This window comes from Drosophila innubila (genome assembly GCF_004354385.1).
Source record: "Drosophila innubila isolate TH190305 chromosome 2L unlocalized genomic scaffold, UK_Dinn_1.0 5_B_2L, whole genome shotgun sequence".
NCBI lineage: Eukaryota > Metazoa > Arthropoda > Insecta > Diptera > Drosophilidae > Drosophila > Drosophila innubila.
Genome location: NW_022995373.1, coordinates 4,855,708 through 4,883,432, shown reverse-complemented (window position 1 = coordinate 4,883,432; position 27,725 = coordinate 4,855,708). Strand labels below are relative to the sequence as shown.

At 32.2% G+C, this 27,725-nt stretch overlaps 1 protein-coding gene across 2 annotated transcripts in view; it reads right to left on the bottom strand.

Moving 5' to 3' along the window:
- Positions 1 to 27,227, bottom strand: part of LOC117782692 (acetylcholine receptor subunit alpha-like) — a 78,879-nt gene extending 51,652 nt beyond the window's left edge. Inside the window, exons 1-4 of one of the 2 annotated variants that reach the window (XM_034619720.1) lie at positions 26,998 to 27,227; positions 21,784 to 21,828; positions 18,493 to 18,602; positions 16,960 to 17,140 (exon numbers count right to left, since the gene is read on the bottom strand). In XM_034619720.1, coding sequence (XP_034475611.1) covers positions 16,960 to 17,140; positions 18,493 to 18,602; positions 21,784 to 21,828; positions 26,998 to 27,201 — 540 coding nt within the window. In that variant the 5' untranslated portion in view covers positions 27,202 to 27,227. Of the gene's footprint in view, positions 1 to 15,038; positions 15,220 to 16,959; positions 17,141 to 18,492; positions 18,603 to 21,783; positions 21,829 to 26,997 lie in introns of both variants that reach the window. The other variant, XM_034619721.1, reaches the window with a different exon arrangement.
- Between the last annotated feature and the right edge of the window lie 498 nt (positions 27,228 to 27,725).

Below are 27,725 nucleotides of genomic sequence, written 5' to 3'. Positions count from 1 at the left end.
AGAAATACGCACATTCTATGAATTAAGCTCGTTTTTATAATAGGTTGACCTTTATATCGTAAAGACTCTGGCCTACACAAGTTTAAGAATTGACAGTGAACTAAGAGAAATCATTCTAGTGCATGATAAGATGAGAAAAAAAAGGAGCATGTTTACTAAGGACCTGAAGACCGCTTCGAGGTGAAAGTCATCAGGATGATGGATTTTATTTTGGGCACAATCCAGCTAAAATTACTTCAGCTATCATGCCAATCACTGTGGACGGCAGCAATACATAATGTATGAAAAATTTGCTTTGCACTAATTAATATCCTTTGTCACAATATTTAATTTCAGAAAAATAAGTAAATAATTGTGTTTGTTAGAATGTATGTAACAGGGTGAAGGAGGCATCTCCGACCCTATAAATTATATATTCTTGATCAGCATCAACAGCCGAGTTGATATAGCCGTGTCCGTCTGTCCATCCGTCCATCTGCCCGTCCGTATGAACAAATGGATCTCAGAGACTATGAGAGGTAGAGTAACCAAATTTGGCACACATATTTCTATATACCCCACGAAATTTAGGCCACACCCCGCACCGCCCCCGCAAATCGTGAAATACCACCACAGCAACAGTTTTTAAGATTATACGTTTTTTATGGTAATAACTGTTTTATATTAATAGTATCTATTATCCCACTAAATCGCATCAAGATCGGACAAGTAGAACAGCAGTTATGACGAATTAATGTTTTCACAGTAATACAAGTAATTTTTATAAAGTACTTTTATATATATTGAAATAAGTGGGGGGTATCCCATTTTCGGGACCTCGACTATAGCCTTTCCCACTTGTTTATTATTTTTTATCTTCAGAGCTTCAGAAGACTAACTTTTTTTTAAACTGATAACTCCTAATAACTTAAATGTGTGGAAAGTGAACATACATGCATATGAACTCTCTAAAAACCTCTACAACAATATCATAATTTTTTGTCAGTCAGCCGTAATGACAGATCACGTACATAAATAGTTGTTTTTTTCTTTACGACGATGAAGATGGCGGCATTGGGGCTCCGATTTCCAAAACTTAACGGCATGTTATGTATATTTATATGTTTAAGGTACTTAGCTGCTGCTCTTCGTGGCATACATCTCATTCTATTTCTCATTTTTTTTTTCGATCCATTTCATTTTAACGTATGTATGCTAACCTATCTTTGATTTTCCAGTTTCTGCCTAAATTGAAAATTGTATCCTATAATCTGCGTTTCATCGATACTAGAAGGCTACAGAACTTAACTTTTATCAGATTAAAACTTTAAGCGCCCAATATTATGAAAAAACTTGTAAATGTGTTTCTAAATAAATAATATATTTTTTAATACTCTCTTAAGTTGTATAATTAACATGCGTCACATTTTTAAATGATCACAATCCGATCAGTCATTTCATGCAATATATTATAAACATGCACACGATTGGTGTAAGAATGTTATTCGAGCGCACACTGTGTATTTCATGTATTATATCATGTAATTATGATAATTATCTCTCCCTGAAAAAAACACAAAAGTCATCATGCAAAAGCTCAATTGCTGACCGATAACGAAAAATAAACGAGCTCTTTTATTTATATTGTGAGCCCCAAGTGTTATTAGATAATGTTTACAGATTACATCGATACACTTACTTCGATTAATAATGATTCTGAAAAGCTTTTTATGCCTGTTCTGATTTTCACTTATATTATGCGAACTTTAATCTAAAAATTTTGACAGAAGTTAATTTTAATTTTTTGCGGACTACCCACTTTAAGTCCTTTCTACCTAATGTTACTGGAAGCATTCCAACAGAAGTGTTTGGGAAACGATCAGAGCAATTCAGCAATTTATGCATTAAAAATTGATAACAGTTGGAAAGTTATCCTCTCAAATGTATATGTATGAATTTTTCCAAAAACATTGTTATTAATTGTCAAGTTTTGTATGGAAGTCATCTGTTCTTATGACAGTGCCGCACAATTTTTTGACCAATATCTAATTATCAATCAAATTATTCTTTCAAAAATTTATCAAAATATTAATTCATTTCTGAGCAAACAAGGGTACCCTTAATACAATTCACTTTATATTCACAAACAGTTGTGGAAATAAGAACAGGTTAGAGCCAAAGTTTAGGTCAGAGTCTAACCGATGTCGATGTATGATACATGATTAAGAAATCAAAAAAAAAAAAATGAATGATTGCTGTTGATGTAACATCGGTCATAAAATATTATTATTTTTTTTTATTTACTAAATATTAAAGTTTTAAGCACTTAAGTATGTCAAGATTACGCATCTTCACTTTTTAAATTTTAATTCAACAAGTCAATGTCAGGGAAATTCAATGAAAATTTTTTCAAAGTGAACATCGGAACAGGTCTGTATAATAGCATGTTTATGAGCAGACGTTCATTAAATTACGATTTTCGTCACTGAATGCCAAATTTGTTCTTCAAAAAATAGCAGAGAGTGGTCTGCTCACATCAAAACCCGAAAATATTTAATAAATTTGGTTTCTCACTCTTCCGAACAATTTTTGTGTTATCTCTTTTATTCTTTGTGCATTAAAAAAAACTTCTTACAAGGCTAAAGTTTAGCATAATCATGCCTTACATTTTCAGAAATCCAATTTCGTGACGAACGATATTAAATTTAATACATGTATTTTTCATTAAAAAAATGAAGAAATTTTGGCATTCGGCACTGCACTATGGTCGAATTTTCGGCTTAGTCGGCATAAAGTCCAATATTTCATGGTAGCATAATTAACAATTGGCTAAAATTTATTAAAATTAGATACATCAGTTAGATTGAATAAAAAGTAACTTTTAAAAGCTAATAAATAAGCAAAAACGCTCAAAATCAAGGCTTCAAACCTCAAAAATTTTCTTAAAGGTTCGGTTCGACGGTTCGAACCATAGAGCGAGACATCGGTTCGGTTCGTGTATAGGTTTATATACCGCCTGAACCCAAGGCTTGGGTTCGAACCTTGGTTCAATTCTATAAAAAAAAAAATATTTTTATTGTTATACATTTTTCTCTAAATTTTTAACTAACTTAATTTTTTTTTTAAAGGAAATCAAATTTTGATTTAAATTTAAATTTATTTGAAGATTTAGATATGACCTTTTTTAATCCGAAGTCTTAAATAATTGAGTAATTAGAAAAACATAAAATTTATGTGATTATCTTTTTTTCGAAAAGAACCTTTTTTTAGAAAGTGGTTCGGTTTAGGTTCGGGTTCGCAAAGTAAATAATTTTAAGGGTTGGGTTCATGACCGGTTCAGGCTGTTTAAAGACGCGAACCGAACCGGTTCTACGAGGTTAGGTTCAGAGCCGGTTTGCAGCCTTGCTCAAAATAAAATAAGTTTTATATGGATAAATATTCTTGAGGTATTTAAAATATTTATCTGCTGCCATAAGTAAATTTATCTATTTTGTGTCGTTGTTCTCCGCTGTTATGGTTAGTATCTTTGCATTGTATCAAAAATCTAATCAAACAAGTTGTGTTACAACTAAAGATGACAAATTTTTGTTGTTAAGGAATATAGTCTATAATTGGGAAATTCAGTAGGTAATTTTGATCCCCAATCGTGATACCTGATTAGTACTTTTCACATTCAGCAGGGATCAAGGGTGTAGGCAGCTTTGTGCATAGTGATGTCAGTGATTTCATATTTTTGATATACAATATGTATTTCCGAAGTCAAAAAGCCAAAAAAAAATTATCATTGTATATCCACACACCAAGAATCTCTAGAGATTTTTTAAATAAATGATTATAATGATTATATTGAAAAATTCGGAGTTTACAAAATGTCAGTGATTTCATATTTTTGATATACAATATGTATTTCCGAAGTCACTGAAGTCGACTGCCATAAAACGGCCCCCCATGCGTACGCCCTTGGCAGGGAGTTTTTAACAATCGAAAATGTCAACATTTGGTATCGGTATCACAAAAAATGTATCGTACAAATAGTGTGATACCTGATACTGATTGATTATTACGAACGATGAAAGGAGATTTTTCACTAACATAGTAGGCTGATTTATTAAAAAGGTATCATGTCATTCAGCAGGTACTGATTTCTGATCCATCACAAGTAAGGGAGCGATTACTGTTTGAAAAACCTGCTGAATGAACCCAATTTTATTATCCTTTTTTGCTCCTTTTCGAATAAATCACATTTAAAAATTTCCTTTTGCTTGTACAAACTCAGGGGCGGGAAGTAAAGGAGTGGCACAATTGACAAATTGTTTCCAAAAATCTTTTTTAATATACACGTAGGTAATATTTGTACAAAATTTTAAGTGCTTAGCTTCACTTTTAGAGTTTTTGCAAATACGTCGAATTTTGTGCCCAGAGCCGAGAGGGTCCTATTTCCAAAAAAAAAAAATTTTATTTTACTTTAGTCTAACTAACGTACACAAAAAAATTTCAAGCCTTTAGCTTCAAATTTCGAGTTTATGCCGCCCAAATCGAAAATCGCCCACAGTGTACTGTGCAAAAAATTCTATTTATGGATGAAAGGAATCGGAATTTTTTTTTATTTAAGAATAATTAATTTTTTAAATTTAATATCGTACTTCACAAAATTGGATGTCAGAAATGTTTGAACATGGAAATGCTATCTTCACTAGAATTTGAACTGGTAAAGACATTTTATTTCTAAGATACCAGAAATTTTTTGAAAGGCATTTGCTTCTGCCATTGTTATAGTATTTTGATAGAAGGTTATCAATATACTTGCTCCAATCTTTTAAAACAAATTAAAATTAAATCAAAACAAGCGGATAAGTCAGTGCACTGCGCTTAGGCACTTAGATGCCGTTCGGCACGCTGAAGATTTGATTGTTGTTGACTGATTGTTTCAATGACAGCTGTATGATATATTGAACCGATTTGAACCAACTTAAGTCATGATAAATAGGACCGAAATGCATATTTATCAGATTGTCTTAGATATCTCAAAATAAGTTATTCTGTTTTGTTTCTCTTGTAGCTAAATGATATAGTGATGATAAAATGATAATGATAAAATAAAAGCTAACTTGATCTGAGTTTTGTATTCAGGAACCTACACACCAAATTAGAAGTCTCTAGCTCGTATAGATTTTGAGACGCGTTTAAACAGACTGATATTGCTAAATCGCCTCGGCTCTTGATACTGATTAAGAATATATATACTTTAATAGGACTGTCACGCCTCATTTTGCCTGTTACATATAGTCACCCAAACACATTGTACCATTTTTTTTTTGGCACATGGTAATACGTGAACATAATACTTGAGTTAAGTATACAGCAGACTTAATTTAAAATCGTATAAACTTGATAGGAACTATAAATCAAGTTTATTATAAAAATCCGGATGACACCATTCTGTATATTAATCTGATTAATACGGTCAGTCACCTAGCATAGTTTGCCGTGAAATGTCTTTAGTTAAGGAGTTACATCTTTTTTAGTGGAGAGAATTCATCAAAATTTCCACCCGCTCAACTCGCCATGTTTAATTGTTGTTTTTGAATTCTCTATAAATTCAACGCACCCTTTTATAGGTCAAAAATATATATATATATATATATTTTTTTTTTTTTACATATATATATATATATATGGTTCGAACCATAGAGAAAAACTTAGGTTCGGTACGCAAACTGGTTAATATACCTCCTATACAGGTTTGGGTGCGAGCCTCGGTTCAATTTTATGCAAAAAAAAAAAATTTTTGTCCGATATAATTTTTCTTGATTTTTATGATTCTATAACAAAGTAAATTTAAAAACAAAAAATCTATTTTTATAAAAGTGTAAGTTAAATAGTTTTAAGATGACTTGTTATTTTATGATTTTAATGTTATAATATAATTTGAGTAAACTTTTTTGAGTTCACATCACTTCTCAATAAGCATTTAATTTCAAGAAAAGTTTCGATTTTAGATCTGTGAATAAAACACGATGAAAAAACCCCAGTTAGGTGTCGGTGTTTTTATGAAAACCGATTTTATCAAATCGTTAGATCTTCGAAGTTAAGTACTCGATAATCTCTTTTGCGAAAATCCAGCTGTCGATATTTTGATGTATTATTATATCACTATTAAAAAGTATGAAATAATTTTATTTTCGAGCCGAGCCGTTAACTTAAGAAACTCGTTCGGATCAGGTTTGGGATTACGAAGTATACAATATTAAAGCTTCGGTTCATGATCTGCTTTGGATTGCTTAAAAGCCCAAACCTAACCAGTTCAGCGAGGTTCGGTTCAAAACCGGTTTGCAACCTTGGTCATAACAACGGTAAACGGAAAATTTTCTCTACCAAAAAACGCAGGACTACTTCAATCTAATTATACCGCAAGTATCGTCATACTTGGGCGGCACGGAAACCAAATTGTTGGTACGGAATTACCTTAGCACCTTTCAAGTTATATGACTTATCCATTGGAGATTGTAATTCTTTAGGAAGGCATTCATAGACAAGTGAAGGCATAATTCGCCTAAGCTGCACATCTCCGTCAGACAGGACTCCTATGACCCGAAAAAGCTCCCAATCAGAGGAGATATCAACTTTGATTTTGGCAAGCCAAAGGTGGTAATTGCGTTAAATGGGTCAATAAACATTTTGATGATGTTCTAATTTGTCGAGGCTGCACATGTTCACAAGACAGTGCACCCAGTACTCAAACAAGCTCCCTTTGTATGTAACGTCAAATTGGTCAATTAATCTTTAAGTGAATGGATAATTCGCCTGAGCTGCAAAGGCAGGAATAGCATTACTATCCTGTTCCCACATAGTATAATTTATGTTAGATATTCTGTGAATTTATTTGTAATAGTAATATTTATCTCCAAATGTTATATTTGTATATATATACATGTATGTAACCATCAGACATACATATATATGTATGTTGTGAAGCGATCAGGGGGCTTATCCCAATTGTTTTTATTTGTTTATAAAAATTTTTAGTTTTTTTAGCATATATATTACTAAACAAAATTAAATTTCTTTTTAATCTTTCAAGTGCCCGTATGTCCAATGTACATATTGTTGCAATCGAGAAGGCTTTGAAGAAGTCTTAAGATATCGATGTCTGATGCTAGTGAAATGAAACAATATGGACAGGCAGTCGATACGCTCTAGCATTAAAAAAATATTTGTTTCCAAAAAAACATCCTTCCAAAATATGTGATACGAATAAAACCCACAGGGTTCTCAATCCAGAGATACGAACCACATCTAAAATTCGTAACAATATGTACATATGAAAAAAGCTTGTTTTTTGAGATATTTTAACCAATCTAACAGAATATTAAACTGTTGTTGTCTTACACATTTTGCCCATACTTAGTTAAAGTCGGATTATTATACCATATAGCTGCCACAGGAGGGATTGGTTGAGAATCAGCCATTAGTAGGAAAAGTGCTGTTGTTTTTGAGATTTATCAACCAATCTGACAGACTATGCATCTGGTAATGTGTTAAATATCCCTACCGAATTCAGTTCAAATCGATTCATTTTCTCATGTATCTGTCATAGAATCGCTCGGTCTAAAACAAACAAAGTATGAAAAACTTTCTTATTTTCTAATATAATTCAAACTCACATATTGTGTAAACTGCATTGTACTATTGCTCACTATATCATATAGCTGCCATAGAGACGTTTGAAAATCTAGTTTAAGTATGAAAAACCTCTTTGTTTTTTGAGATATCTCAACCAATCTGGCATAATATGCACATAGGGTTGGCATTATACATCCCGACTAAAATTGGTTCAAATCGAGAGACAAAAAGCTAAGTTTACAGGTGTGTCGTGTGTTAAGCTTGCGTTATAATTAAGAGGCCAATATCTTCATATATATATACAGGGTTGCCCATATTCGACGGACCCATGTTTTTTTTAAAAAAATCAAAGAAAAAAATAAAAATTTGGCGGTTGGCAATCTTAATCATTTAATTTGTTCCAAGTAGATTTGTTTACATCAATTTTTGAATATGATATCTCTCAAATGGCCGCCTCTGGCGTTGATGGCGTATTGTGCCCTTTTTGCAGCATTTTCCATCGTTTTCGCCAACATTTCGGCCGGAATAGCGGCTATTTCTTCACGAATGTTGTCCTTGAGCTCTTCTACGGTCCTTGGCTTGTTAACGTAAGCCTTTGACTTCAAATATCCCCACAAATCGGGCGAACGCGGTGGCCAGTCCAAATCACCACTTTTCGACATCAAACGGCCCGGAAACAATTTCTTCAGAAAATCGATTGTTATGCGACTTGTGGGCGGTGGAGCGCCGTCTTGTTGAAACCAGAACTGCCCCATACGCTTTCGACGAATAATTGGCATCACAAAATTGGTCATCATGTCGCGATAACGCTCCTGGTTGACGGTAACAGCATGGCCATTTTCATTTTGGAAGAAAACGGCCCAATGACCGTTTTCGCACTAACGCCGCACCAAACTGTGACTTTTCGTCATTAAGAGGCACTTCTTCAATCTCCTGAGGATTTTCACCAGTCGAAAATTTTTCGTATAAACGCTTAATGGTGTTCTTAGAAGGCGCACTTTTCACATTTTTTAATTTTTTAAAAGCACGTTGAGTTTTCACAATTGACTTGTTCTGTTGAATGTAAATTTCAACTATTTCAGAGCGCTCGCGTGGCGTGTATTGTTCCATGGTAAAAATCTGCTTGGACTGACGCTTCAAACGTGGTATGTCATTAAGCGATCTGACATCTCTGTCAAAAGTTATGGAGTTGCTAGATGGGTCCGTCGAATATGGGCAACCCTGTATATACAATTAAATTTAAATAAGTGGGCTGCAGATGCTATTGGTATTAATGAACACATTTTCATAAAAATGTCGCTTACGTTATTACGTTACGTTACGTTAACGAGAGCGAAGTGATTAGAGGGCAGAGCCGACTTGTTTTTTCTGGGTCCCATCTGTTAACAACATTTAAAATATGGAAAGTTTCAAGTAACAGAGAATGATTTGAGTGTAAATTCTCGACGTTTCTTTGCAAGATGCAAAATAAAAACTTAAATGTACTTCATGCGAACATTATAATTTTAATGTAGCCAAGTGAAATTTATTAATAGTAGTTTATCATGCTTTTGAAAAATGGCTCTATTTATTAAAATGTTTATATCGCATTATACGCTGAAAAACAAGAAAACCCAAAATTATTATAAACAAAAAAGTGCAGAAATTCTAGAAATATGTCCCTTTTGGTAACTGCACAGAGTTGTTGCATATTTTCGTGTAAGTACTCGAGTACGTATTTATTGTGGTCAAAAAAAAAATGTAATTAATTTATTTAGATTTTAATAATTAATATACGTAACTCATTTTAAAAAATATCAATGGTCCCTCCCATTGTCCAAAAATTAAAAACAACAAAGTCAGTGCAAGGCTCATACAATTAATGCCCAATTCAAAAACTAATTGAACATATTAAGAGCAGGTTTTTTAGGGTCTCCTTAAAAAATCTATCATAAAGAGTCAATTTTGTTTTTTTAATTAGGGTGTTTTTTTCACAGTGGCAGCATGTCAGCGGGCACATGTGCTTTACTAAAATCGTGAGCATCCCTTTACTTTTCAGTCCTGCCCAGGAATTAGGATTTCAGTTTTATAATTTGGTTTGAGCCTCCTGGTAGTCTAGATGCTAGAGTTGTCGATCTACGTACAAAAGTTGCCGGTTATAATCTGGAATCTCTTTTAATGTTTTTTATTTATTTTTATTCGATTTATTAACAATTTATATATTTTTAAAATATGAAAATACGTTAATTATTTTTTGTTTCGACTTTCAAAATAATTTGTGGATTGCATTGTAAAATTTTCCTACAATTTTCAAACAAATGCTTTTGTGTCGTGACGTCGCTAAACAAGTTTTGTCAAAACTTTCACACTTAAATATGCCTAAAATACTAACTTTCGATTGAAATTATCGACTTTTAATCGTTTTTTCTATCATCTCTACATGGGCATATGTGCCGGACATTTCGTAGTCAAGGGTCTGGGTTTAGCACCCTGGCAGGAAATTTTTCAGTACAAGTTGTTGTTGTGAAGCCTGGCACATGTGCTCACTGCCATGCTGCCTCTGTCAAGTGAAAACCCTAAATAATATCTCAATAACTTCATGTGATTTTTTAACACTATAGGTTACTTTATCTGACATATATAGTCGGACAAGTGTAATTTATAAGTCAAGCAGTTGAGAAAGCAGTCGGACGGTTCCTTTTTTTTTTTTTTTGAAGTTTTAGATTATATTGCATTATTTTATCAATAAGGGAAACTTTTTCGCTTGATTTTTGGCCCGCCACATATTGTCAGCAATATGTTTTTGATCTCCTCTGCAGACTTTTTTTTCCCATCCTAGTGCCTTCGGATTCCATGCGATACCATCAGACTTCTCATCTTCGAGCTCTATCTTGTAAGTTTTAATATTTTGTAATTCCTCAATTTCAAGGCTGAAAACTTCTAAGATTTTGTTAAAGGTTCGGTTTGGCGGTTAGAACAATTGGGTGAAAGGTTTGGAGCTGTGTAATCATGACAATTCTATGAATTACTAACCACGTAATTTTGTATAAGGAGCTCAGCTGGGCTGATCGCAATGAACCGTTTGAAACGCCGATCGCAATAGACCGTTTGAAAGGCCGATCGCAATGGAGCGATTTAAAGGTCGAGCACGGCGAGAAAACACAAATTGACAAATGAAAGTGTGAAAACTGTTTTTCTTAGACGCTTTATTTATAGTTTGTCTGCAGAATAGTATTATTAGAATAATACTATATGTTTATTATGCTTAAGCTGCAAATTTACACATTAACAGCTCCCTTATTATCTGCATCCTTTTAAGCTATTTTCGTGCATTAGGTTCAATTATGCCAGCCCATTCTGCATTAAATATATAGTAATTAAATTATCCATTCTTGAAACTTTATACATTCTCCAAATTAAAATCACCACGAAATGTAAACAAACACCAATTGTGGCCAAATAATGTTATCGAAATGCACGGTCTCACATGTTATAGAAATGAAATCAAAACGAAATAAGCCTCAGACCTGATATCGCTCGTCACAAAATTAGATATCAGGAATTTCGGGGCATCTAAAAACTTTCGTCACTAGACTTTTACCTCGTAGTGTTTTTTTTAAGATATCAAAAATAAAGTTATGTTTCATATGCTTTCGATTTTTATTTCACTAGTTAATTCCGACACTGCCACGAAAAACTTTCTGGCAACACTGATTAATTTTGCAGTAATACGTATATAGACACTGAACAGTCAAAATTCTGCAAATTTTGCAAGATATGTGTTGTCAAATAGAAATTTCTATTAAATCGCACGAATATCAGATAAAAAAAACCATATTTCACTTGTAAAATTTTTTCTGAGTTCTTTAGAAAAAAATTTTAATGGTACGCCTAGAACCTCTCACAATTATCACAATTATGGAACATATCTATAGCCTCTATAGTTTGGAAACTTTGGGGGTTTCAATTTTAGCGAATTTTAGGGTTTTCCAGCTAAACTGGCGGTTTTTTCAAAAAGTCGTAGACCAAATATTTCTAGATTTTCTATAAGAAGTAATTCCTCATCATCAATCTAAGCTTTCTCAACGCTTTGATACACACAAACAAAGACAGACAAACAAACTTTTCATCTCATTTTATTATCTTTTGAGCCAGTTATTGGATTGGGATGATCGAGGTATCACTCGACGCGTATTTTTGAAAGGGCTCTTACGGCCCCATTAGCTGCAATCATTTAAATTATACACTTCTTCTTACACGCCATTATCTCAATAACCGGGTGTGCTAGAAAATTGGTAAGTTATGCCATACCTTTTGATCGGTATATAACTCGATCTGATCGGACAGTCGTAACAAAATTTTCATCTAAGCTATATATATTGCTAATCGCCTTTTGCGCCCTTCGGACTGCCGTTCACAGTGAAAATAAATAGACTTCTTAATCTTTTTGAATTAAATAACAAGCATCTTTAAAATAAATCAATGAATAAAATTTTAAAATTAGTCCCTCAGTTTATCAGTTATTGTACTCTACGCCGGGAAAAAAAACTTTTGTTTTTGTAGCATGCGAAGGCCTTGGATTTTTTGAATTTTTTTGAAAACGAAGCATTTTTTAAAATCAACCTTAACACCAATTATAATGCTAATCAATATCTGTAAGCTGCTTCTTAAGTCAAATTAAAAAAATATAGTGTCATTTTTTATTTTAACTTTGAATGCTCAGATAAAATTTTACAGGTGAAAAAATGTTTTTTGGCTAACATTTTGGCGATTTAAGGAAAATTGGCATTCATCATTTTTATCAAATATTAATTTGTTATAGTCAATAAAATTTGGCGAGTGCTTTGCGTGGCAAAAATAATCAGTGTTGCCAGAAAGTTTTTTTGTAGCATTGTAGCATAACAAGCAAAAGCATTTGAAACAAAAACATTTCTGAAATATTCCAAAAAAAACCTCTTTACGAGGTAAAAGTCTAGTGACGAAAGGCTAGATGTCCCAAAATTTCTGATATCCAACTTTGTGACGAACAATAAAATATTTAATTTGAAAATTATATAAATATTATAATCATATTTAAAAATAAAAATAGATCGATATTTGTAAATTACACAGCCACACAAAAAAAAAAGTATTTAGTTTCTTATCTGGGGGTCTCACTACGCTTACAATATGTTTTTTGGACGCTGAATCCGAATTCGAAGTCCAAGTCGAAATGACGGACACTTTCTTAAGAACTTCATCGGATTCGTTTGAAAAATGTACTTCAAATTGGTAATCAGCGGCCCAAAAAACACTCGAGTAATAAGTTTTAAGCGAGTCCGATGAATTAAAAAAAAAAAAAAGTCCGTCATATTGTTTTTTTTTTTTGGGTTATTTCAAAACCCTAACAAGCTGGGGTTAAATGGACTTCGAATTAGGATTTAGCGTCCTCCAGATCAGAAAAAAAAAATTTTTTTCGGTTGGCTGTGTTATTTGCTTCCTAAATACGGTCATTGAAATTTTCAATAGCCATTATCAACTTATTAGTACAAATATAAAATTATTTTCAGCAGTGTGACAAAATTAGAATATTCATAATTTTTCCAACAGTACTTAGATGCCTACGATTTATATAACGATGAAAGTTCCATTTTACGCCAGTTTCAGAAGATTCTTTTTTCATTTCATCTATAGGTACTCGTATACTTATAACACTAAATATACATACTATATATATATAAATATATATATACTTTATTATATAAATATTCCAATCAAACAATTTCAATTGTTTTTACAGAGTTATTTATAAAAAATTAGTGAAGCGATTCATTATATCTCTGCTTTGCAAAACGACTATAACTAAAATGAAAATAATATAAGTTTTCTTTCTTTGCTTATCTTTTTCCAAAATTTCTCCAAAAGAGGAGAACTATAACCATATACTATTTTTACATATTTAAATCATAGCAATGAAATATGGTTAAGTAAAAATGCTGAAAAGATTAACGAATTGGTTTGAATATTCAATGAATTGCTGCAATTTAAATACGATATTCAATTCAAATAATATAATTGTTTCCATGCTCATTCAACAACAAAAGGGGTTAAATTCGGAGACTTATTTAAATACAATGCATAACAATATTAACACATTCCTGAGAAATTAACGCATATTTATGATTAAGATTTGCACATGCCATTCGAACGCTTAATTTTATAAACCCAAAGCACATTATGTATTTCAGTTGACGTTATTAAAGTATGCACATAAAATAAATAAAAGCTTTTAATGCAATCAAATTCATGCAAAAGATAAGGTCATGCCCACAAGACCCGCTAGATATATAAATCAAATAAGGCCATCGCAAGCATTATAGCATTCCGGATAAAGTTCAAATGCATTATCAAATAACATAGATATTAAAGTCCGCTGGATTTTAAGTACAAATTTCGAATATATTTATTATTTTACCTCCAAATTCCTTATTTGAAGATTTCTAAAAATTATCATGCAGCATACTGTAGATACCAATTAAAACTGTAATAGAAGATTGAACCGTGCTTTGTAGAAGTCGGTTTAAGTGCAGGTCTGTAGGTTTGAAAGCTTCACAGATGCGAATAGCTTAAAATTGTTGAATTATATCTGGTTGCATGCCACAAGATTTGATGTTGTTAGTGTTTTTACAAATTATTATTTTAAATCGATTATTGCTGTTCACCTTCTCGTTTTGACTTATGGTATTTAAATCGATTATGTGACCATTAATTTCAAATATAGCCTTTAAAAATTTCAGTGGCGCCGCTAAATGATATAGATGAATCTTGTCTTTCAATAAATAATTTTAATTTTCTTAGAAAATGTGTTTTATGGAAACTTAGCATAACATAGCACTCCTTTTAAAATTAGTAGATGCCAACTAATACATGCATCTTTTTTACGCAATTAGTTATATATTTCAAAAATATTGCTTACCTAATATTTTAACAGATTTTCATGCACATATTCTTTATATTGGACATTGGATAGCAAAGAAATTTTCAACGTAAAAGGGACAAAAAGTCTCCGTAAGAATATCTTATTAAATTTAATTTTTTTGTTTAATTACATGCAATATTGAGTAAATTATTGTGGGCGTCATATATATCATGCTATGTATCATTGAATATTCAATTTCAACTACTTATTAATATATTTCCCGCTTAACAATTTTTATTCTACAGAGCGGGCAGTAAACATCAATGCTACGTCGATTATATAATAACATTATAGTTATACATAAATTTTAATGCATTGTTAAACTCATATAGAACAGAAAACTAAACATATTTCGTGTCATTCCAATTCAATAACAATAACATATATAAGTATACGCCTTTTTACTGATTAGTGATTACATATTGACGTACAAGTGATGTAACATAACCAAATATTTGATTTTCAAATGATTCTGAATTAAAAAAGATTTTATTAGCACCTTAAAACCATCATAGGTCCAACTTCCTAATTTTAAGATGCACGTCTGCACGTCATATGGAAAATATTCCACATCGATTGAACAAGAGGATTTATATACGGCAGGTGGTTGCCAAATCACCAATCCATTACTATAGACTATTGCTTTTGTCATAAGTGTCACTTCATAATGACCATCAGCACTGAAAAATATATATTTTGAACACAGCTCCTGTTACCAATAAATTGTTTTTCATGTTATACTGACAGTTAATATGTAATACATATATGTTTGTGTGTAGCATAATTATACTTAGGAGGCTTATTTAGAGAATTGTTTATTTATATTATTTATTTTACCGTTGTTTATTTCGTTTATAGTTCGTATGAGATACGTAGTTTTGGTCTTAATATTAACTTCAAAACAACCACTATTAAACACAACTTTTCGAATCGCACATTTACAGATTTTTATATAAAATTATCGTTGCGCAAGAACCTCCTATATAAGCCGAATATTGACATGAATGTATACAATATAAATTTATGTAATTTTTATGGTCTCTTAGCCTTAAACACATGGGAGAGACAGAGAGAGAGAGAGAGCAATATCCACTTTAAATTCCATAAATTATAAAAATGATCGCATGACTCTTAAGTAAGTTTATGAACGTCCACTTCCATAAATTGTATTATTGTAAGTATTATATAGCACAGTTTTCATGAAAGTTCACGTTAATTTGAATACATTTATTGCGATATAAATTATATTAATTACAACGTAAATAATTAAATGAAAATTTGTTAATAGTCTGTGATCCCATACAATTTTACCTATGATTTATCATGTGAAATCAAAGCAAATTACATAAAAACTAAACTGTATTATGTCACTTATAAGATTAAAGGTATTCAGGTATTCAAGGATCGCTTTCTTTAAAGTTTCTTACAAATCTTTTGAAAAAAAAGTTGTTAAAAGCTGTCATATGCATACAAAAATAAAAATTCAATTCTACATTAAAACAATTGTAATTTTAAAGTATATATTTATATACACAAAATATATATAAATATATATTTTGTATATCAATGCGTAATAAGATAGTTATATACATACATTAAAATTATATACAAAAGTAATTTTGTATAGGTAGGTCTAACTTAAAGGAATATGCATGGGGATAGTGAAATTATTAAAATTACCGAAATTAATTAATATTTGTTTGTTTGTTAACTCTTCTTCTGTTATTCATAAGAATTTTTATATATGTATATATATATTAAAGAAAGCAAATGTTATGAAGAAATTTGTTTAAAAAAACGACAGAAAATATACAAATATACTTAGTTTTTTAACATCCAATAAAACAATTATATGTACAATTCTGATCTTTGTACACATAAAGTAAAATAATTTATGTATGTTTACTAAGCATTGTAGGTATAACAATGTGAATGTTATACAGAGTACCCTTGAATAACACAGTCGTTTTGTTCCAAACAGATAAATAAAACTATGAAAACAAACTTAAGCTATTCGAAAGTAAAACACAGTCACAATCCAGGCTTCCAAAATACGAAATCGATCAATTTCAAAAACATACAAAAACGAAATTTTTTGATCAAAATATTTGTTATGTATTTTTGTTTACGATGTATACTTGAGACTGTTTGTAACAGTTGATCAATGTCTTAATCAAAAACTTTGAGCAATTCTAAACTTGTGTATAATCGTAACAGTGCACAACGGATACCGTGTTATTTAAGGGTTTATTGTGCTTGTATATTTAGATGCCACAAATGCTAATTGGTTTAATAACGACTTTTATCAGTGTACATAAAACACAAATAAAAATTATGTATGGTAATATATATGAGTTTTAGTGATAGTAAAACAATAAGGTAGTCGTTAATAAATCGTGCGAGAGTATTGACAAACCTACCTTAAACCCGTCATAAGTCCAACTGCCAAATTTTAGAACACATGTCTGTTCATCAAATGGGAAATATTCTACATCTATCTCACAGGATGACTTGTATATAGCTGGTGGTTTCCATTCAACTAATCCTTCAGAGTAAATTGTAGCTTTTGTTGCAAGAGTCACTTCGAAGTTACCATCGGCACTACACAATATCATAGTTTTTTTTTCCAATGGTTATTCGTATAATAAATACAATTCTTTGTATATTTAATAGTTAGGTGAATAAAATTTGTTGCATTTTTAATTTGACCTTTAACTTTCCAAAACGATTGTTTGTCTAACATAAGTACATATTTATTAAATACTTTTGTAATTTTGTTTCAAAAGTGTGTAGTTCTAATGTCGTTGCTTTTGTATACAAGTATGCCTATTACTTATTTAACGCTATGTACATCCTAGTAATATAAGATAAGGAAGGGGCAAAGCTTAAACGGGTCAAAAAAAAAACTTTTAATCTTGTACAAAAATCGCTTCGACGTTTTTTTGGTATAAACTAAATTTGTGTGTCACCATAACAAAAGAGTGTATGATAATAATGCAAACGCATATATATATTCCTGTCTTGTTTATATTATTTAATAAGATAACAACTAGGTTGATAATATTCAAAATACTTAAAATACATATGTACTATCAAAATGTATAATAATGAAATTTTATGGTAAGCACCTGACTCCTGACAAAAATAAAGAGTATGCTAAGAGTCATTTTCCCTTTCTTACAAGACGACGAGTTCACATTATTATTCACATAAATCATGGTTGGATATATACAAATAACGTTACTTCCGCAATTGTATTCAATGACCATTTAACAATTACTTATGAGATAAACATATTTTAAAAACAAACTGTATACTTTCCCAACATGTCAAACAGATAGATTTGTACCCTTTTGTCATTTAATTTATGAAATGTATTTTATTTTTAAATTTATATTATTATTGTCTGTTTCAAACTAACTTCAAATAAAAAAAAGAAATTTGTTCAGATTTAAACCTCATCCGTTGGTGAAAGTCTTCTTCCTATTGTACATACATATGTATATTAGAAACTGTAATATCGCTTTTACTATACCTATTATTAATAAATATTTTAAATGACAATTTATTCATTATTCTTAAATTCTGTAGAGCTTAAAAGCGTAGTTTACTTCGCCTTAAGCGACCAATTTATTCATTAATTAATGTTAATTTTAGTTATTTTGGTTTGGTTTAGACCAAGTTAGTCAGAATTTACTAATTAACAATATGTAGCAAATAAAATAAATACAAAGAAAATCAACTTTATGAAATCCAATATACTTCAAAAGTATGTATATAAAGTCAACCGATTTAAAAGTTTATCGTGCTTAATCATCATATAAAAATATGTAATATTTATGTAGATCGAAGATTTAGTTTTGTATGGTTATTTTATATTTCTTGTGATCATATTTTAATTATATACACCAGACATTGAAAAATCACTGTTTTAGCAGATGTTAGTTACTTACTTATTATATAGCACTATATCCGGCCTCCAAATATGATCAGACGGAACGTGTAACATATGTACTCCTCCATATTCCTTCGGCTCCCATCTTAATTTGTAGTCATACCAGGACTATAATCACAAAATATAATAATATATAACATTTATTATCAATAATAACCTTATACTTTCTTTTCCCTGTAAAAAACTAAATTTTGTATTTTGTATTTTTGATCAAGTTTGGCATTATATTTTTGAAAATACGACATTTTCCTGGATTTCTAACTTGTAAGGTGTTTATCTTTATGTTGAAATTTGTTTGGCAAGCTACAAATTATGAAAACACACCGATACGTGGACACGGGGATTTGGGGCTCTTTTATCAGAGTTAGAAATACTAAAAATACCTTTAAAGTTTTTTAGAATGAGTGGAGTTTTGTATTACAAAATTTGTATTACATTATTCAAATCAAATTTTAAAACACCTCTACACGATATATGGTTAAAATGTGTGTTGACGAATGGAAATTGAAGCATTATAGCTTTCAATATTCAATTTGGTGGTGACGAAGGATATTCAATCATTATTTATTATAATTATGGGGCTCCGGTTAGTTACCAACACATTTTGGCACTTTTCTTATTTCAATTCATTTCCTGCGGATTAAAACTCGTTGTGATCGAACAATTGTAGACAATTTTATCCCTGTATTTTTTGCTTCGTACGTTATGCATCACTAGGTTTTTAGATAATAATTATCATAGCGATGATTGCCAGCTTCCACGCCGGGGCCTTATTAGGCTTCAAGTGCTTGATCAAGATCTAGCAGGAGTGGAGCGGATAAAGGAACCTTTTGTTTCCTCGTTTGAAGCTTATTTGAAGGGCAAAAATCGATCTTTAAGATGAGCTGCAAATACATCTGTCTGCTCTTGCTTGGGGCGAAACCATTGGCTGTATTTTGGTTGATTAATCTCGTAACCCGAGGATGGAAACGGCATACTGAGTGGTAGGTGATCCGAGCTAAGAGCTATATTTTGGGAACTCTTAAGCTTCTCTTGTATATTCCAAAGTTGACATATGTGGGGCATTGCCATGCAGCGTCAAGTTTGGCTATCTGAAGCGAGTATTTGGGCTGAGTCCATCAGTTCGATGTCTCAATTGTTCCCTCTAGAAGAGCGCCAGTGTTTTTGTCTTGAGCGACTAAGTATTTAAAATTTAGGCAGCGATCAATGCATTTTAATATTGGACTAAAGATGACGGGCGGGTAGTAGATGGAACCAATCTTCACTTCTCCTATTTTAGTGAGCACAATAGCCTTAGTCAGTTGATAAGAGCGTGAGCAAGCGAAAGATATTAACCCATCTTTGTTGAACAGGTTTATTGACTGGTAATTTTTTGAGCTCGCTTTTGATAACGGAGTGCAGCGTGGAATAGCGCAGTTCTTTTATGACTACCTTATATGCCCGATCTTCCTTAAACTGGTAGGTGTTGAAGAGCGATATACCTTCTCGAACAGAAATGTGTCAGAGTCTTTTGCATACAGTCGCGTAATGGCATCAACAGGTGATCCAACTTCAACCTAAAAGAAGTTGATTGTCTTACCTATTTGTAGTTTCATTATAAAAGTATTAGCCTTTTATACAGACCAATGTCAAATTAATTGTAAGCGTTGTATCAGTTCAAATTTTTTACTTATAGTAAAAAACTAAATTCCGGCGTTATGTCCATAATAATTTTGGGGCTTCATGTCCGATATACTCGTAATTTTTTGCTGTTAAGCCTAGTTTACACTCGAAACGAACTGAAATCCTTAGGGTTGCCTATGTTTCGGTCTTATCTTAAACGATTAAATGCTCAAATAATCGCATTACTATTTGCGAGTTAATGCCAAATAAAAGTTGCCTGAGCGATTTTCATTGATTGATGATGACACTAAGCTATATCTTATTCTCGTCCTTATTGTTTTCGAATAAGCAATTCGTTTCCAGCAGAGTGTATTTTTTCAAAGGCGGGTGCTATTAGCACTGAAAAGTGGAACAGGTTGACCACCACAACTACTGTTCCTCAATTTCCCATTAAATAAATAAAAATTAAGCCCTTATGTGCTCTCTTACATATTTTCTAGTTGTTGTTAATATCTAATGCATTACACATGTTAATGTCATAATAATATTTAAAAATTGGTGCAAATTTAATAAATAATTTGATTATTCAATTATTGTTATTTTTCTTGATTAATTACGATTAATAACACAGCCACACAAAAAAAAGTGTTGTTCTGATCTGGGAGTCTCACTTTGCTTACTATATGGTGTTCGGGTCGCTGAATCCGAAGTCAATTTTGCCCCAGCACGTCATGTTTTAGAAATAGCCCCAAAAAACCAATATGGCGGAAACTTTTTTGAAAACTTTATCGGATTTGTATAAAACTTGTTATTTGGGGTTTTTGGGGGTCGCCGATTACGAATTTGAAGTCAATTTCAAGAAATTCAAAATGACGGATCCATTAGGGCGGACACACTTAAAAAAAAAATTCATTGGATTCGTATGAAAATCGTTACTCGGAGGTTGTGGGGGTCGCTGATTACGAATTTGAAGTCAATTTTTAAAATTCAAAATGGCGGAATTATCAAATATGATTTATTTTCAAATTGATCCGCCATTTTAAATTTTTGAAAATTGACTTTAAATTCGTAATCAGCGACCCCAAAAACCCCCGAGTAACGACTTCCTTACGACTTTCCTGACGTGCTGGATCAAAATTAACTACGGATTCGGATTCAGCGATCCAAAAACCATATAGTACGCATAGTGAGACCCAAAAATCAGAACAACACTTTTTTTGTGTGGCTGTGTAATTAACCATATGATTCATTAATCGATTAATGATTTTTGCCATTTTTGCTATCCCTGCGGAACGTTGCGAGAAGTGTAAAACAAATTTCAAACTGCAAATCATAAAATTTTTATCGGTGTTTTTCTTTATTTGGAGTTTTTGATTCCGCGGACGTTTCGCTCCTAGTGTAACCAAGTCCTTATGCTTAAATTACATGTACGCATACATACATAGATCGCAGGCAGATCAGCTACTGGAGCCCTAAATTAGTTGTTTTTGTTCTTTAGTTAATGTGCACTGAATAAAAACTTTTACCAGAAAATGCTTATTAATGCTCTAAATAAGTATTGTTTGACACCGTGGTGGGCTTAACTGTGTGTGTTGTTTTTTTTTATAAGCTTCGAATAGATACACTACAGCAGTCGAAAGCTCGATCTAAAATCTATTCCATTAATGTTTAATAAATATTTTCTTACCTGCTCCACCCAAAGATTTGTCGTCATGATCTGATTTTTGAGGTTCTAAAAAAAAGGTAAATAATGTAGTTAGAAGTTAGAACCAAATTAAAGAATAATTCTAAATTTTTGACAATTTAAGGTATACATGGGACGTTATTTGTCAAACGGAACAAGCCTCTGCCCAAAATTGACGCGATGGATTACTGCGGACGGCAGTTTGCGCTAGTGACGAAAGCAACACGAAGGGTGCGAAAGGCGACTAGCAATATATACAGCTAATATTGACAATTTGCTACGACTGTCCGATCAGAGGGACTTATATACCGATCGAAAGGTTTAGTCCAAACTAACAAAATGGCGTACTAAAACTTTTTCTAACTCACCTGGATTATGAGCTAAGAGGGTGTAAGTGGGAGGGGAAAAATTTAAATGATTGCCGCTAATATTAACATTTTTTACTTTTTAAAAATTATAATTAAAAATACGCGTCGATTGATACCTCGATCACCCGAATCCGACAACTAGTGCAAAAGATAAATAAATTTGAAATTTTTAGTGGACTTCTCAAAATGAGATGAAAAAATTGTTTGTCTGTTTGCATCAAAGCGCTAAAACACCTAAGATGTTATGACAGGGAATTATTCCTTTTCGAAAATCCAGAAATGTTTGCTCTACGACTTTTTCAATTTCCCGCTAGTTTAGCGAAAAACGCTAAATCACGCTAAAATTCAAAACTCAACAGTTTCCAAGCCATAGAAGATACAGATATGTTCTATATATCATTGGAAATATATGTTTGAGGGCTTTTAGGCGTACCTTTAAACTTTTTTTCTAAAGTATTCAGGTAAGATATTACAGGTGATATAAGGTTTTTTAGCTTACATTTTGGCTATTTCTGAGAAAACGGCTCTAACGATTTTTATGAAATTTGAGTATGTCGTAGTACGTAAAATTCTGGCTGTTTGGAAGATATTACCTGTTTACTTCATATACACATTTTTCTATCGGTCTAAAATCACGTTATAGTACGAAAAACTTTTTTGTTTTATGAGGTATCTCAGCCAAACTGATACAATATGCATTTAACTTGGTTTTATATATCCTGACCGAAGTTGGCTTAAGTCGGACCACTGTATCATATAGCTGTCATAAGACCGATCGGGTCAAAATTAGGTTTTATTATGAAAAATTTTGTTGTTTTATGAGATATTTTAACTAAATTGATAGAATATGCATTTATGTTAGTTTTATACATCCTGACTGAAGTTGGTTCAAATCGGACCAGTATATCGTATAGCTGTCATTGTACCAATCGTGCGAAAATCAAGTTTTACGGTGAAAAACTTGTTTGTTTTATGAGAAATCTAAATCAAACTAATAATATATGCATTTAACTTGGTTTTATATATCCTGACCAATGTTGGTTCAAATCGGACCAGTATATCATATAGCTGTCATGGGACCGATCGGGCGAAAATCAAGTTTTACGGTGAAAAACTTTTTTGTTTTATGAGAAATCTAAACCAAACTAATAAAGTATGCATTTAAATTGGTTTTATATATTCTGACGAAAGTTGGTTCTTGTTGAACTACTATATCATATAGCTGTCATAGGACCGATCGGGTGAAGTCCAAGTCTTAGTAAGACAAATTTTTTTGTCATAGTAAGTACGGGGTCTCCGACAGTAGAGTATGCTCGGGCGGAGCACCCTATTTTTCTTTATAATTAAAGGAAAAAATTATTTTTAATATGAAAGAAATTCAACAAATAAATTGTATATATCTGCCTGCATTAACTTCTGATATCTTACAAAATCACATCTACACGAGGTAAAAGTCTAGTGACGAAAGCAATTGCTAGCCCCAAAATTTCTGATATCCAATTTTGTGATGAACAAAATTCAGTTTAATATACAAATTTTATATAAAAACATAAATTAATAATAAAAAAAAAAAAGAAAATTGCGCAAAAAGTAATTTTGATGTACAAAGAAGATCACCCTTTTCGCGCACAGTAAACAATGCCAAATTTCTTTTTTTTAATTATTAATTTATATTTTAGATTAAAATTTTTATATTAAACTGAATTTTGTTCGTCACAAAATTGGATATCAGAAATTTTGGGACTAGAAATTGCTTTCGTCACTAGACTTTTACCTCGTGTAGAGGTTTTTTTGTGGGATTTTAATGATCTTGGTCTTAAAATTTTTGATATTGATCACTCTTTCGAAAGCCGATGGGCACTTTTTGAAATTTAAAAAAAAACGTCAATTTTGGGCAGAGGCTTGTTCCGTTTGACAAAGAACGTCCCACATATATATTATTTTAAACAGCATCAACTACCCTAAAAAAAAGCCAAAATTTAAAAATCAAGAACATGGGAACATATAAATATGTCATATTTTATATGTATATATAAAAAAAAAAAAATAAATTTTAAAATCATCCTGACTTTTAAAATTTGTTGACCTAAATTTAAAGAACATATATTCATAAAGTAAAACCAAGGTCTTATTTTAAATTCATAGTTTTGGGACCATAATCCTAATTCTAGTTCATTATTTTAACAGTGTACTGCGTTTTTAAATTGGTGCGGGTCGATGTTGGCAACTGATGGCGTATGTACAAATATTTAGTCGTACACGATTGAGCAGCACTTTCAAGTGGAAAAATTTCATTACCAAAATGAATGTGTGGTCCCGTGTCTCAGCTGTTAGAGTCGCTGACCTATCACATAACTAGAACTACAGTTTGAAAAATAACTGGGTTCGAGCCCTGCCATGTTTAAAATCTTGAACTTACCCATTCTGTTAATTCTTTAAATTGCACTGAAAATGCTTTAAGTAGCGTGTAGCGTGCTCATAAGATTAATAAACATATACAAAAAAAACCAAAAGAATATGCGTTGGTGCAAGCGTTGCAACGAATCATTACCGACAAGGCGTATTATTGGATAAATGGCCATTTAAATAAGAATAATTTCCACATTTGACACAAAGCGAACCCGCAAGAGGCTCATCAGGAGGTAATGCATCCACAAAAATTTTTATGCGGACTTTGAACCGGAGGTCCCTTTCGCATTTGCGTTCCAAGAATCATATCTTTTGATCCAGTGATGATATTTAAAAAACTGGAAAAGTACAAGCGTTTTCGGAAAGTACGATAGCCAGGCCATTACCTCCAAAAACGAACGATACAGAACATCCAAATTGACGATATGTTTCCAGGAGGACGGAGCTACATGACCTACACCGGACTACACAATTTATATGGTATGGTTATCTCTCGCAGAGGTTACGAGTCTGCAGAACCGTGAGTATGGTGATATATTTTACTCATAATGGCATACATAAGCCTTTCAAATAAAAATAAAATCTCTTTAATATCTCAAACATAGCGTTTATATTTTATTGTACCATCGACCAGCCCCAATGACTAAAATGTAGAATATTTATTAATGACAGTTTACCTTCCTCTTTTTCTCATGAGATAGATAATGCCAGCAACGGCTCTGCAGCCGCTGAACTATTTGCTAACTTTTTTCAATCCACCTACTCTCCAATGTTCACTTCCAACTCATCTTATCCTTTTTTTATTTTTCAATCAAACACTATGTTTGCTCCCTCTATTTCTTTGTCTCCTTAAGGAATGCTGCTCTTCTTTAGCTGCTCCGTGGCATAAGCTTTTTAATTTATCCCTTGAATCTTCAATATTTCTATAATTTTGGAAAGAATCTTATATCATTCCCTTCCACAAAAAAGGTGGTAAGTCTGATATTTCGAACTACAGGGGCATTGCAAAGCTATCAGCCGTTCCTAAATTATTTGAAAAAATCCTTTGCAGCATCTCTGTAAATCGATCATTTCCCCTGCACAACACGGCTTTATTAAGGGCCGGTGCTCTACAGCCAACTTGCTTGAATTTACCTCCCTGGTAAAGGATACATTTTCAGAGAAAAAGAAAACTGATGTCATATACACTGACTTCAGTAAAGCTTTTGACTCTGTGAACCATGACCTCTTACTTTACAAACTTAATTGCATAGGTTTCCCTCCCGCCTTTGTACGTTGGGTTTCGGTTCACGTTACTTCTGGTGTACCTCAAGGTAGTCACTTGTGGCCTTTATTTCTTACTCTATTCATTACCGATCTACCGACCATTCTGTCCCATTCATATGTTTTAATATATGCGGATGATGTAAAGCTTATATTTTCATACACTGACCCTTCTTCATAATCGTCTACAAGACGATTTGAACGCTATGCAACTATGGCGCTCGGCCAATAAGTTGTCTTGGAGTTTTATTTGATTGCAAATTATGCTTCAATTTGCACATCTCCACTATAGTTAATGACGCCAAAGGAGTACTTGGTTTTATTAAACGTTGGTCGAACGAATATAATGATACTTTCACCACTAAACTCGTTCACGTCTCTTTAGTTCCTCCCATCCTGGAATACTGTTCATGCATTTGGAGCCCGCAGTATCAAATAAACCAGAATCGAATTGAATCAGTTCAAAAGCAATTTTTGCTTTTCGTCTTACGTGGTTTTAACTGGGATCCCAACCTTCGTTTACCACCGTACTCCCATAGGCTTCGCCTTCTCAATCTTCCGTCTTTAATGAATCGTAAGAAAACTCTTGGTGTTGTTTTTCTTCACAAATTGATTTTTGGCGAGATCGATTCTAGTTCCCTTCTGGCCCGCCTCACCTTTTCGGTCCACCGCAGGTCTACTATAAATTACAAGCCTTTATTTTTATCTACATGCACAACTGATTACGCTTCACACAGTTCGTTTCGTGTTTTATGCACTAACTATAATAGCTTCTTTCACGGTATCCCCTCAGATCTCTCTCTCCCTTCCCTAAAATCCGCACTTTTCCAATACCTTTCGTTGAATCACTGACCTTACTAATACTAATAACTTGTTATGTTACTTTATACTAGTCTAAAATTCATTCTATTACTAGTAACAACACTAATCTTTATTGATCTGATTGGGTTTTTCTGGGTTTTCCCCAATCCTTGCAACAAATGTTGAATCAGTTATAATTTTTGATTACCCCAGATCTAACTTTAATTTTTTTTTCTTTACAGTTCATAACTTATATTTAATTTTATTTGTATTTGTAATCTTTAACTTAATTTTTATACATACTTGGTAATTTTCCTTTGCCGACTACTTTTAGTCGTGCATAAGTAAATAAAAAAAAATAAAATAAAATACTTACCACATCAATAAGTTGGGAGAGCTTCAGCTTTATGCAGACTTTAAGAACATCTGTGGTATTAACAACCGGGCGAACCAATTTGTTATAATTACTAAGAAGATCGTCGTAGAGTCGCTTAGCATCTGGATTGCCTGCAACTGCTCCATGTACCATAAGAGCTGATAGTATCCAAGCTCTTATGCTTTCTTGGGATGTTAGCTTCATAACAAATGCTCGTAAATAAAGAATTACGAATTGCATAAGTGCCTAAATATTTAAATATTTAGATCTAAAGTTATCTGTAAAGTACATAAAAAAAACTATATTATTGTTATGTAAATGGGCACATCCATAAAATAAACATAATTATAAAACTTAAGATCAAAGTTCAAAACATGTACATATTTGTTCTTAAAGTAAACTTAGCTCAAAAGACTTTTCGGAAAGCCAAAACCACAAACAAATTTACATAAACATAAAATATATAAACTCTCGATTGGCTTAAAGGAATATACTCTTGTGCCCGACTGTAGGATACCCCGACTCCAGGCACCTAAATGCTCTTCGGGCCGCAAAAGATTTGATGCCCTTGCAGAGCGCTGTGTTAAATATTCGACTTATTGTTCCAATCATAGCTAAATGATAAAGTGAACCGACTTGAACTGTTTGAGATATCTCAAAAAATAAATATCTTTTTTAATTTATTTTGATTTTCGACCGAACGTTCCTATGATAACTAAATGGTTTAG